Source organism: Xiphophorus hellerii, chromosome 16, assembly GCF_003331165.1.
Source record: "Xiphophorus hellerii strain 12219 chromosome 16, Xiphophorus_hellerii-4.1, whole genome shotgun sequence".
Classification (NCBI taxonomy): domain Eukaryota; kingdom Metazoa; phylum Chordata; class Actinopteri; order Cyprinodontiformes; family Poeciliidae; genus Xiphophorus; species Xiphophorus hellerii.
This window is the reverse complement of record NC_045687.1, coordinates 3,304,606-3,318,530: the sequence shown is the minus strand read 5'-3', so window position 1 is coordinate 3,318,530 and position 13,925 is coordinate 3,304,606. Positions and strand designations below refer to the sequence as shown.

Here is a 13,925-nt window from a genome sequence, read left to right as displayed (position 1 = left end):
GCGTCACAGCTCAAGGACACGGGAAACATGCGACGGTTGCGGAAGCTGCTGTCCATCAGTTCTGCAAAGGCGGCTGCTTTCATCGCAGCTGACTGCAGCACAAACGGAAAACCAGGAACGACGAGACGAAACCTTTTGACTACAATCTGAAAAACTGACACATAAATGAACTCATAGGCTGGAGACAGATCAGAAATGAAATGAGCATTTAGCTGAAATATGAACTGGAAGCTATGTTAGTTTGTTAGTAATTTCAATATTTAGTTTCTAACTATAACATTTATAAATGCAGAGTTGGGCAGTAACTAGTTACATTTACTAGAGCAACGTTTTGGAAAAAACTTCACTTTTAGGAGGATTTTTACTACGCTCTACTTTTTACTTTTACCTGAGTAATTTTATTTTGAATTTCTGTATTTTCTACCCACTGAATGAAAAACAAACATGTTTTAACCAAAGATTCACCAGACACAGACACACACCTGCAGTTTTTGTTAAAGTTTAATCAGTTTTTTAGTGAAAGAAACTGATTTGAAAACATTTCTTTTGCCTGATAATTTTTTTTGTTACTAATATGAATTATTGTCATTTTGGTCCTCAAAATACCAAAATTTCCACTTAGCTTTATATTTTGGTCTGTCTGATTATGTAAATTTTAAATATTAGATGATGATAATTTGATTAGTTACTCAGTACTTGAGCAGACTTTCTACCAAATACCTTTTTAGTCTTCCTCAAGTGATTCCTTACTTGAGTAAAAATATGTTGAAGTAGTTCTACTATTGGGTACAATTTTTGGGTTCTGTACTTGAACATCCATTCCCCCCTCTCTATAACAAGCTCAATAAACCAAAATATTGCTGTTTTTTAAAGTTTTTTACCGTGTAACTTCACAAACGTCTCCCAGGTGAACCAGATGTTCTCTGCTGCAGACATCAGTGAGTCCAGGCTCTTCTTTCCCCCCACTGCAGCTCCTGCAGCCCTGCATCAGTATTCCAGCCCCGTTCATGGACACAGCGTTCCCTGAGCTGATGGAGGCAGCAGCAGCATCCCTGCGCTGCTCCGACCGCACCACCAGGGGGCAGAGTGCTTCGCTCTTTCTCCTTCACACATCCAGCAGAGCTGTGTGTGTTGGAGCTCTAGACTATTTTAATTCCTCCTCTTTATCTCTCTCTCTTTTTAAATAGCTGTCCTCTTTTCAAAGCTGGATTTAAAGGCTTCAAATTATCTTGACTCGACTTTTCATGCTCATGTAAACTCACTGGAAGGACAGGGAACAGATATTGGGTTCATTTGCACATAAATTGAGATATTTTGAGTTGAATTTTATTTCCAGACCAGTCCAGCAGGCTCTGTAGTGACTTTGGTTTATTCTAAATATAAACTTTACACCATGAGAAACAGAAACCTGAAGCTTGACTCCTGTGTTGGGTGCATTCACACCAGTCACGTTTAGTTTGCTTAAAATAAACGACAGTTTGTTTGTTTTTTTCTAGAAAGTTCGGTTCTTTTGGGGAGATGTGAATGTGCAATCAAACTCTGGTCCGCCTACAAACCTGAGTTTGGTTCGGTTGTAGAGAACTGTGGTACGGTTCGAATGCATATCTGAACGCAGAGCAGATTGGAGACCGCTCCAAAAGCAGGAAGTGGACTACAGCACAGGGCATTCTGGGTAAATACAACCAAAACAAATACATTAGCCTAGCGCTAGCGGGAGAAATGACTTGTAATCTGTTGCCAACAACAAATCTGACGGCACTCCGTTTTTGTTAACATTTTATGAAGAAGGAAGTTGCGCTCAATGTTTTCTTCAGAGGTTTTTTAGTCATTCCCTTCATTGGTTCCTGGTGCAGCGCCCCCACAGGCGAGGAGGGGAACAGTTTTTTCAATACGTTTGGTTCAGTTGACTCAGCACAGTGTGAAAGAGAACCAAACCAACTGAAGAAGTAAAAGAAAATAATTTAAAACATACTTACATGTAATCTGAGAAAAACATATAATTCATGCAAAGCCTTCTATTCTGTTTTATCGCTGACTGTAAGTTTAGTGGAAGGAGAAACTTCACCCTCGTCTTTTTCACTCTAAAAGATTTTCTTCCTGGATTGCCCTCTTTCTTTTCTCACTCCGTCCACCCTCCTGTTAACTCTCCCCACAGCATAATGCTGCCAACACCACGTGCCACAACTGTTATGGTACTCTTGCCCTTTCTTCCATTTATTTTCTGTGTCTCTTCATGATTTATAGTTTTCTTCTTGCCGTGTATAACATATTTTTTTTATAGCTAATTTGCGCCTGCATTTCTGTCTGAGCGTTTAGTCCGGTGAGGTCACAGTAAGGGCAACGTTAGGTTTGATGTGAGGTTATGCAACGCCGCAGCGCTGCAGGCGACAGAAAAGCCGGACAGTGAGAAAACGCCACCGTGTTCGCGTTGAATGTCCTCAGCAGTATCTCTTCCTGCGTGGCTCTGATCACACAGCACTGCACGCTTTGATCGCCACAGCAGGAGGAACGGAAAGGGAGGAAGAGGAGGAGAAAAAAGGAAGGGCAGAAAAAAAAGATGGTTATTCAAGGTAACTAAAGCTCAGATTGCCAAATTTTAGAACCTTTTCACAAATTCTGGTTCTTTATTTCTAAATATTTAAGATAAAATTACACGTTTCAGACTTAAACAATGTCAGATACACCATTTTTTGCTAACTTAATATCTAAACATCCCTGTTTTGCAGGGGCAACCCCAGAGTGGGAGCAGGGAAGGCCACAGCCAATGAAATGAAAAATATATGTACATATTTACATATATATATAATATATAGAAAAAATTATATTATAGAAAACAGAATGTATGTATTTACTTAGCTAAAAAATATAGATAAAAAAAATTGGTGGTGGAAAACATTTTTCAAGTCTCCCCGCTTTCCCCCCCTTATTGACAGCACTGCTAAATACATAAAAATAAACTGTTTAGACAGATAATCCAAACACCAAACCTTGTGAGCCCTTCATGCCAATGATGAGTGGATAAAAGCTTCTCTATATTTCTCAGGTACCAACTCTCCTGACTCCAAACACTTAAACCTGATCCACAAACTGACGTGACAAAATTATTTTAGTCTGACTGTGTGTATCAGGTTCAGTATCATACGGTATGTGAGAACTTAGAGCCGGACGTTAGGAAGGGAAAGCTGTCGTTTCGGTGGAGCAGAAAAATGTTGCAGAAAAACCTGTAGGAACAAAATCCCCCTACAATCCAGTGTTTCTTTTCCAAAGTTATGGCAGTAGGGCTCGAAAACGGCCTTTTCTGAAGCTTCTCTGCAGCATAAAACAAACATTCTCACTGTCCACATGCAGTAAACTCAGATATTTGATGGCTAGCTCTGATATTTTTGGATTACAGCTCCCAGTGGTCGTTTACAATGTGTTATCACCATTTTACAACAGCAGGCTGAGGCCATGATTTCTGCAGAGCACACAAGGCTTTACATCTGTCAAGTCAGCTTTTATTTTTATGGGAGCGCTGATGCCAATATTCTTTAGAGCTAACTTGCTTTTTTATAATTTCTGTCTAAATTCATTCACTCTGTGTCCTTCTACGGGATTAAAATCGTGGTTTTCTATCCGATTACACTAACTTTGACAATAGGCTATATGCTGCATCGGTAAACAAAAAGGTTATATGGTTGTAAGTCTTTAAATTATAAGTCAGGTTTTTATTCTTCTCTGCATGTGCACCACATTATTGTCAAATCAGATCATTTCTTTTAAGAGGCTTTACTGTTTCTGTCATGATGTAGAACCAAAATAAATAAAAAAGAAAAACAATCAAATGCTAAAAACAATCAATTTAGTTAAATAAAAACAACAAAAATATTTGCAAATCAGTAAAAGTACGTTGGAAACAACCAAAAGCAATGCAAACTACTAAATAATTACCAAAATGTAGTAAAATTAGGTCAGGTGTTTCTACGTGGTTCGCAGCTACTTATTATTTCAGTACCAGTACTTTCTAATTATTCTGGTGAACTTTGTACTTGAAAATGTACTAATAAATTAGTCATTTTTATGACATAGTACAGTAACTACAGTGCAGTGAGAAAGTACTTCTCCTTTTTTAGCTTATTTTTTTATTCCACTTCAATGTTTTTACACATAAAACGAATTATATCTACATTAGACCCCCGGTATTTACAGGTTTTAGTGTCCACCGCCTGCGAACAGCTAAAACAATCTGAAACATTTATAATTACCTATTTTAATAGTTCAAACACAGAATACACTGTAATATGAATTGATATGGATAATGGAAACTGTTAGTGTTACCGCAGAAGCTAAGCTAATATCCTTGTTAGCTTAGTTGTCCTTATTTTCGCCTTTGGGGGTTTCAGCCAATCACTGCCAAGGAAACAATGGCGTTCCTGGATTGGCTGCTTTGGAAACGCCAGCCAATAGCGTGTCAGGTTGCATTTCTTCTTTCTATTTTAGCTTCACAAAACGCTGTTAGTCATTTTTACCATTAATGAATTTCTGTTATATATCTAAAAGAATAAAATAGGACACTTGTTATACAAATTTCATATGACTAAATATACAGAACTTATTCCTGTGCCTAAAAATATTTAATTTATTCCTCATAAAGTGATTAAATGTCGGATTTGTTTTGTAAACACTGATTCTACGGATTCTACTCGTTAAATTACAATCATGTTAAAAAAAAAAAGTAAATCCTTTTTACACTCTGGGATTATCAGAGTGGACATAATAAAACTGATTTTGTTTTTACCAGGTTCTAAAATTGTTTAATTTTATCCCTAACTGTATGAAAACACACAGCAGATTCCACAATGTTATGTTTTATTAAACTAAGCACACCCTTACTGCTGCCACAGGATTTAAGACAGGAAGTAGATTAAATACAGTTTATTAACTGATGAGTATCAGTGCGAACAGCTCTGTAAAAGCAGAAGGTTGGGCAGTCTGACTCTTACTACACTGTCAAGGTGGAAAAAGATTAGAAATGACCTGAGAGAAGCAAATTATTTAAAGTTTTTCACTGTACTGCGAGAAGACTGTCAAAAAAAAAAGAAGACAGTTGCCTGGAGTGAACATCGCAGCAGATTTTCCCCAAGGTCAGGCTGTTTAATCCTCAGATGTCCAAATCAGATTCTGCAGGCCTCATTTAGCATAGGTGACCTAAAATGCTTCCTTGAATAGGTTAAGATTGATCCATGGGTGATACTAAACATGGTTTTGCACAAAATCATTCTTAAAAAGTGAGATTTTAATCTCAGTTCTGTCTATGTTGAGCTGTTTAGGGCCTCCTGTCACTTTAAATCCAAATAAGCTGCTCCTGGCCACGCCCCCCCAACTCAAAGTTTACATCCGCACAAGAAAATGGCTGCAAACAGATGTGCAATTATACAACCTTACCTCTTTGAAAAGCAGAAGTGGGGCCTTCTGCACACCCAACAAGAATACAGAAAGTGGTTTCTGGATGGTAAGTCAACAACAAAACTCTTGACTTTTCCAGCCCATACAGCGGTAAAACCAGCTGACTAAATGTGCTGGAGCTCCACTTGTGTTGCTAGGTAACGGGACGGAACTGCTGGGGTTGCCAGGTAACAGAAGAGTTTCCATCAAGGTTTTTGAAACGACTCAATTTTCATACATCAGAAAACATAAACTTATTGCCAAAAAACGGTTGGGTGTATTTTTAATCAGTTTGGATTTTTTTTTAGAAGCAGTGGAGATGCAAATGGAAGCACAAAAATGTATAAAATGTAAATTTAACATAATCTGTCCCTTTTAAAAAGAATATTTTATGTATTATATATTTTTAATTTGTAGTTTTGCTCTTGCTGAATCCCAAATTTCATGCATTAAATGTGAACAAGAAAACACGTTTAGATGTTTGTCTCACACCAAACGTTCAAGGCCTCCATCAGAGGTCAGTGGCCAAAAAGTAAAAAGGAGCAGAAATGGTTTTATGTCTGATTTCCAAAAATATTAATGCAGGAGCATGTTTGCAGATTTGAAGAATCAACAGACAGTTAGCAGTTAAAGCTGAGGGAAACGAAGGTGTTGTTTGGTGAAGTGTGTAAGAGACACGCAGAGAATCGTGATGATTTGTTCCCCCTGGGGTTCGTTTTTTATTCATCAGGACTTGATGCATCCAAGTATAGGATCATTCGGTTTTTGGCACCTTTTAAAGATTTCATTTTCAATTTGAACAGCACATTAAAAATGAACAGAAACAAAGAAATGACTAAGGCTGTGTGAGTTTTAAAAATAAAACAAAAATACATACATACGTTTATTTATATATTTATAAAGAAACCAACCAAACAGTTTTAAAAAAGCCGTTTTGTTCAATGTAAATTGTTTGGCTTGTCTGACAAATGTAATGAGATAAAATATGCTAAATAATAGTAATAAAAAATTTATTATAATAAAACCACACATGAAAAGATTAATACTTTAAACTCTAGCGTCTTTGCTTTTTTCCCCTTATAATGATTAACTTTTAAAACTTAAGTTTCTCAAGAGCAAATTTGCTGTAATTTTATAGCATGCAATTAATTTCTGAAATTGTGAGTCTCTTAGCTTTTCTTGTTCTATTTCATATTAAACTTGTTTTTGTTTTTATGTCTGGCGTCCTCTTCTTTTTCTTCCCCTCTGCTCCTTCCTCTTCGTTTTGCAGAAATCGTGTTTTGGAGTCAGTAGCTGCGTTTCCATTACAAATGGAATATCTGTGTCGATATTTTGCAAATGTCAAAAAAATTGCTGTGTTTCTACAAAACACAATTAAAATCACACCTGCTTTGTCTGCTCATGTCGACAAAATACAAATTTCTCAAATTTGGTGTTTCTAATAAGTAATAAATGCAATTAAAGTCACATGTGAAGAAGTTTTGCGCGATAAGATAATTAAAAACATGCCACGCCATCATCCTTCAACTACTTCCTGTTGTCTTCTTTGTTGGGGTTTCTGCCAGTAGTAACATCTGATTGTTTATCATGTGACTCGTGTGATGTGGAAAAATTGTTTCCATTGCAGTTCATAAAAAGTTTTTTTTGAAGTTACCTTGTTTTCATTAAGCAAATTTATTTTCGTAATTCCAATTTGTGCAGTTTTATATCAATTTCTATTACTAGTGTGCACAAAACTTTCAGTATCCCACTGATGTCAAAAAAACACAATTTTGCAAATGTGCTGTTTCCATTAACTAAGAAATGCAATTAAAATCACATGTAAATAAGTTTATTCACACAATAAGTCATTAAAAAATATGCCGCCTCATCATCCTCCATCTACTTCCTGTCTTCGTGGTTTTTGCCAGTAGTAACATCCAGTTGTTGATCACGTGACTTGTGTGATGCAAAAATATGTTCCTACTGCAGTTTTGCGAAATAAAACAATTTTATATTGCTGAAAAAAATACATCATCCTAGTGCAAAAACTTTTTTTAATGTGTTTTTTCAAAATTGCGTATTTATTTCTAAAATGTCAAATTGTGCTATTGTATGGTCAATGGAAACGCAGCTATTGACTCATTTTCTTGGCTCTTTCTAATAGGGGTTGGAGGTTCAACACCAACACCCCCCGAAAAAGAAAGAGAGCAGAGACAGAGAAAAAGACGAGAAGGTTCTATTAAAAGAATATATAATACTCTACTGTTGACTGCCTGCGTCTGCTGCTGGCTCCTAAAGGACCTTCGCTTGTTCTTGACCTTCGAATGAAGAGATAGAAAAGTCTTTTCTCGTATTATCAACAGCATTTGGTTGAATTTTTTCACTTTTTTTTCGTTTTTTGCTTCGGTAAAGTCTGTTATCTCTTGATTATTAACGTAATAATTTATTTATAAAAGTAATACATATATTTATATATATATATATATAGTACCTTTGTTAGAGATTACAGATTGGGGTACTTCTTACTGAATCCCAAGCTGTAACAATTCACAGTTTTAATGCAAAAAAATTAACAGATGAGTCAATAAATAATAAAAAAGGGCGGATGTTGCTTAGCGGTACGCTGACTGAGGGGGAGCTCGACCTTTTGCTCCAAACCAACTCAAGGGCAATGAAATCATGGAACTGATTATCTCGTAATGCCCTGCCCTTCCCACCCGATTTTTGGTTCCCCGAATCGTCAAACAAAAATAAAACAAACTTGTCCAAAAGTATGACAGATCTTCACTTACTCGGGACCAGTCCAGTTGAAACTCTCTCAACAATGGCTATGGAAGTCATGCATTTCAACAAAAATAAACAAAAACAAAACAAAATGTCTATAAACATGGAAATCCAACTTCTCCGGGGGGGCGTACCGCGCCCACAGGGCTTTCCCGTGTCTCCAGGGTCGCCGGACCTGTTTGGACTCTCATACCGGCGTGGTGCGGCGGTTCGCTGTGTTGGTGTGGCTCGAGTCTTTCAGGTCCTTCTGGATGCAGTTGTGGACTTGGAGGAAGTTGTGGTCCCTCTCGGAGTTGTAGGTGGCCGTGGGCGTGCCAGACGACTTGAGGGTGTCCCGGGGGAGCGTGTACATGGAGATCTCCGTGGACGGCAGCGCGCTGAAGCCCTTGAGGCCCACGGGCGAGGCGTCGCGGGAATGCGACGGATCTGTGGAGCGGGAAGAGGAGCGCGAGCGGCGCCGGTAGCGGTAGCGGTAGCTGGGGATCCGTGTTATGGCCGAGCCTTGGAGGTAGTCGGCGGCGCGCGCCCCTATTCGCAGCTGTCGATGGCGGTCGATGAACATGTGCACGGCCAAGACGCCAACCATCTCAGCTATTATAAAGGAAAGGGCACTAAAGTAGAAGGACCAGCCGTATGAATAGCTGTTCTTCTTTGAGTCGCTTTTTGAAGGGTCCCCCGCATTGGCTGATATGTACACAATGATCCCGATAATGTTGCTCAGACCTGGCAGGACGTTGAGGGATCATCGTCAATCATGAGTAGATTAGAAAAATAGGGAAAGAAAGAAAAGAGAAAGCATCAGCTGAAAACAAGTGGCAATTGATTAGATTTAAGACTTTGTATGCTTAAATACTAGAAAAATATACAAATGTTACCAAGTATTTTTGGTCTAGTTTTTAGTGCAAATATCTTAGTGCACTTGAAACAACAGCAACAGAGTACCTACCTACCAACCAACCTACCAACCAACCAACCAACCAACCAACCAACCAACCAAACACACAACCTACCAACCAACCAACCAACCAACCAAACACACAACCTACCAACCAACCAACCTACCAACCAAACACACAACCTACCAACCAACCAACCAACCAACCAACCAACTAACCAACCAACCAACCAACCAACCAACCAACCTACCAACCAACCAAGATATATGAGCTTATTTAAAGTCAATAATTTTTTAATATTAATGAAAAAATAATAGATCCACTGACACTTATAATGTGGCAAAATGTCTTGTGGCATAAGTGAAATAATCTGCCAGTGAAACTAATACTTTTTATAACCCTAACATAAATCTCATATGTCTTTCTGAATAGCTACTTGTACGTTTGTTTTGTCTTATTTCAAATGTACTAACATATTTGCACTAGAAACTACACCTTGGCACATCGTAAAATGTTGTGTTTTTACAGAGTTATTTTCTAATCAAATGTTCAATGTCATGCCAAGACCAGAATGTATTCTTCAGTTTGTTAGGTTTAATCATAGAGAATATTTTGACATGGCAAATGTTGATGGATAAAAAGGAAAGTGTGTCAGGGACACCATATTTTTAGAGATGACTCCCAAAGGGTGACGTTTAGCCTAGCAACAAGATAAAAAAACAGAATACAAAAGATAAATGGTTTAAAGCTCCAGTACAACAGAGAACCAGAAATCAGAGTCTCTCATCCACCCTGCCTCACTTTGCTGCTGCCTGACTCACCTGCAGACACAAAGAAGATCCCTGCACTGAGGATGATGTTGTGGCGTGACTTGTAGAACTCACTGGCAGCTATGCACAGGCCTCCCATGAAGAGTAGGATAACGCTGAGGATGGGGAAGATGCTAGAGGCTCGCACCGCACCTGGAGGAAACAGGAGGACACAAGCAGCTGCCATCACAAATGTTCACAAAACTTCAACAGCTGTGTTTCCATTGACACATAATCTCCCAATTTCACATTTTGAAAACAAATTTGCTTAATATAAACACGTCAATTTCAAAAAAACTTGTTTTTTGATAAAACGTTTGGAGGCAGGATGAGGTGGATTTTTGGTTGTATCAAAATTGGTTTATTTTGCAAAACTGTAATGGAAAAAGTTTTTTTCATATCACATTAACAACCAGATGTTGCCACTGGTGCAAACAAAGTGGAAAACGACAACAGGAATCAGTTGGAGGATGATGGTGCAACAAATTTTTTATTGATTTATTCCGTGAACAAATATATTTCTGTGTGATTTCAATTGTTTTTCTTATTTGATGGAAACACAGAAATTGCAAAATTGTGTTTTATTGGCATTAGCAGAAAACCAGCTGCGTTTCCATTTACCATATAGTTGTACAAGTTGAAATTTCTAAAATAAATTTGCTCAATGGAAACAAGCCAATTCCGAAAAAACTCATATTTTTTTGATAAAACGCTCTAGCGCCAGGATGAGGTGTTTTTTCTGGCCATTTCAAAATTGGTTTATTTCACAAAACTGCAATTTAAACACTTTTTTGCATCACACCATCACAATTTATTGTTGAAAAATTAAATTGTGCGATAATATGGCCAATAGAAACACAGCTAGTGATTAAAAAAAAATAAAAAAATTGTTGACAGTTTGATTCAGAGATCAGTCAGAAGGAACGGTCAAAGAAAGGAACGATAATCGGAGTCAGAAAAGCTCGTTAGGATCTACTTTAACGCTGGATCTTTATGGGAAAGTACATCCTAATCAACACCCCATCAGGTCTGTGAAAGACTCCATCAACACTGTGGAGTCAGTGTGTTTCCCCACAGCGAGCCTTATGTAACCACCGCTCTCACGTCTCTGTGGTTCTGAACAACTGTTCAGTCTGCAGGAGACGCAGACAGCCGGTCGTTTCCAGGACCAGAACCACTTTAGCAAAAACTGAGTTTGAGTTCAAGAACCTGCATCTGAATATTTGTACTAATTTTTGCAGTTGCACTTATTGCAACTAATTGGAAAGTGTTTTCAGTGGAATACATTTCTTGGGTATTTCTTATACGAAGAACAATATTTATTTGTCTTTACAATTTGAGAGGTTGTGGGAAGTAGAGATACTTTTCTAATACAGAGAATAAAGTCATAATGCTACAATTTAATCTGCAAAATAATATCACTTTATTATGGTAATAATCTTATTCTCGTAATTTTATTTTTTCATTTTATCTTAGCAGTGCCCTAAAATTCTGTTTTAAAACATAAGTTACATGGAGATTTTAGTATTTTAAAGATCAAAGTGAAAATAATTAACATAAATAACAGCTACAAAATAACATAATGAGGCAAAAGAAATGAGTCTGTTTTCAAGTTTCCAATTTTTTTTGTGAAAAAAAAACAGGGAATTTTCTGATTTTCAGTAAAACTCAGATATTTGCAATTTTATTTTTTTATTTTTTATTTCTGAGATTAATCCGATAATTTCAGATTTTTTTTTCTCGCAAATTTTAAACTTTTCAAACTCAGTAATTTCTTTGTTTTTTTCTGGAAAATTTCAGATAATTTCTAGTGAAAATTTACTTATTTTTTTTTCTATCTACAATGGCTCTAATACACCATCGTTGAGCAAAACATCAATCAATTCATATTTTAAGTGTTATGATGCTTCATAACAAAGAACAGCTTGGTAAAAATACTACCAACAGAACCATTTTTCCAAAACGTAAATGTAACAAGTTACAACTGATCTCTGCAGACATTTTGCTGACATCGTGTCGGTCTTTTCCTGGTTTTCGGTTCCTTCATGTGAGGCTCTGGCATATTTATCGGCCCGACTGCAGTGCAGAGAAACGCTGCCGATGTCCTTGAAACCAAACGGCGTCCTCACCGCCAATTATGAAGAAGCAGAAACTAGGAGTGGGGTAGAATGATACTTTTGAGGTGAAGCCAGGGTTAGTGCAGTGTCAGGTAAAATCAGGGTCTGCGGCGCAGTCTGGAGCCATTCAGAAGAAACTGTGTGAAAGTGTCCCATGCAGTCACCTCCTGTTTAACATGTGCACTTAAACTTTCATCAGGGTGGTTAAATTTTCACCACTTCATCTCATCTCCCCATGCAGTTGCCTGCCTCAGCACTTTTCCCAGTTTCTCCCCCAAAGTGCTGACGCCAGGCCGGGCAGCTCATGCTGAACTTGGCTGCCTGCAGCTCCACAGGGACCGGCCGGGGGTCCCCAGGGCCCATCTGCCTGCCGGTACCTGCTGACATTCATCACTGCCTTCCTCGCTTTGCTCTTTACCCCGCGTTCGTTTATCCCCAGAACCTGAAGGCATCATGGCGGCTGCGAGGGGCGGAGGGAAAGTCACCCTGAGCTCACAGGTGAGCTGACAGGATGCAGTTAACAGCTGGCTGGACGCGGGAACTACTGGGCTCCCAACTTCAACACACAGAAAACTTAAGAAGCGGTGCTTAAAAGGAGACATGTTTAAGTTTTTATACTTCCATTTGGCTTCTAAAAACAGCCAAAGCACTTTAAAAACACCACCCAGCTGTTTTGACAATAAGTTCATATTTGTTTGGTGGCTGGAAAATGAGCCATTTCAAAAACCTCCTGAATGTGATCAGCAGGCACTGCCCGTTACCTAGCAACCACAGTGGAATTCCACCCGTTACCTAGCAACTCAAGCTGAGTCCCAGCATGCTTGATCAACTTCCATCAATTTCCATGTTAAAAGAGAAATAATCTACCAATGGAACTAGCACTTTTCATCAATATTAGAGTTTTATTGATTCAAAACAAGCTTCCATTTCTTGCTAATAGTTAGTTTTGTCTTATTTCATGTGCACTAAGATATTTGCACTAGAAACTAGACCTAAAACACTGTAAGGTTTTGTGTTTTTGCAGTGTAGTTTGTTGTTAAATGTCCTCAGCTCAGCAGTCACCTCTCTGCTAATCACAGCACTCTGGAGAGCCTCCCTTTCATGGCTTCAGAAACACAAAACGCTGTGAAGGTCGTCTCCATCGTTAGCTGCTAGAACAGAGGTCACAACTTTCATTTGGAAAAAAATGACAGGATTTTTACACGGCGTTTACGGCCGAGTCCCAGGACTGCAGCGATCCGAGCCACCCTCTGCCTCAGTAATGTCACCCTGGCAGAGATAATCGCCGTCCAGCAGGACTCCGCTGCGCGCCGCGAAGCTGGAACCGATGTACGACTAATGAGCGTCGCAGTCACTCAGAGGAAACGGTGACGAGGTTTTTATGGCGATTCAGCCCTACTCTAAATGTAAATGTGATCAAACACAGATATTTTAGGGAATAACTAAGTACACCCAGCTGCTTCCGTTAGATTTAAGTGTGGCCAGGAAAATGGAAGCACATATATTCACACAAATGTAAAAAAAAAATAAAATAAAATGAAAACTTCAAAACAAGAATAAGTACAGATTAGAAGGGTTTAATCACCAGAGCTTGGAAATAAATTCGGAAGCGGTATATTGTTCTAAGGAGAACAGTACTTGTTAAAACGCTAAAAGTTTTCATCATTTTAATGAGATGCAAAGATGGCCATTACTAGCTACAATAACTCTTTGGAGATTTTGAATTAATGAGTCACAATAACATATATTTTCCCTTTGGGATCAATAAAGTACTTTTGAATTTGAATTGAATTTGAAAACTCAACGAGAACGTTCCTCGTTTTGGTGAGATGCAAAACTCAAGTGAGAAACAGATCTTTGAAAAGCAGAAACGGAGCCTCCTGCACAGCCAACAAGAAAGCAGCAAGTGCTTT

At 38.3% G+C, this 13,925-nt stretch overlaps 1 protein-coding gene across 1 annotated transcript in view; it reads right to left on the bottom strand.

Annotated features, from left to right (window-relative positions):
• Positions 1 to 7,790: 7,790 nt before the first annotated feature.
• cacng2a (calcium channel, voltage-dependent, gamma subunit 2a) overlaps positions 7,791 to 13,925 on the bottom strand; it is a 57,246-nt gene continuing 51,111 nt past the window's right edge. Inside the window, exons 3-4 of the mRNA XM_032588476.1 lie at positions 9,908 to 10,048; positions 7,791 to 8,913 (exon numbers count right to left, since the gene is read on the bottom strand). Of these exons, the coding sequence (XP_032444367.1) occupies positions 8,378 to 8,913; positions 9,908 to 10,048 (677 nt within the window). The 3' untranslated portion in view covers positions 7,791 to 8,377. The remainder of the gene's footprint in view (positions 8,914 to 9,907; positions 10,049 to 13,925) is intronic.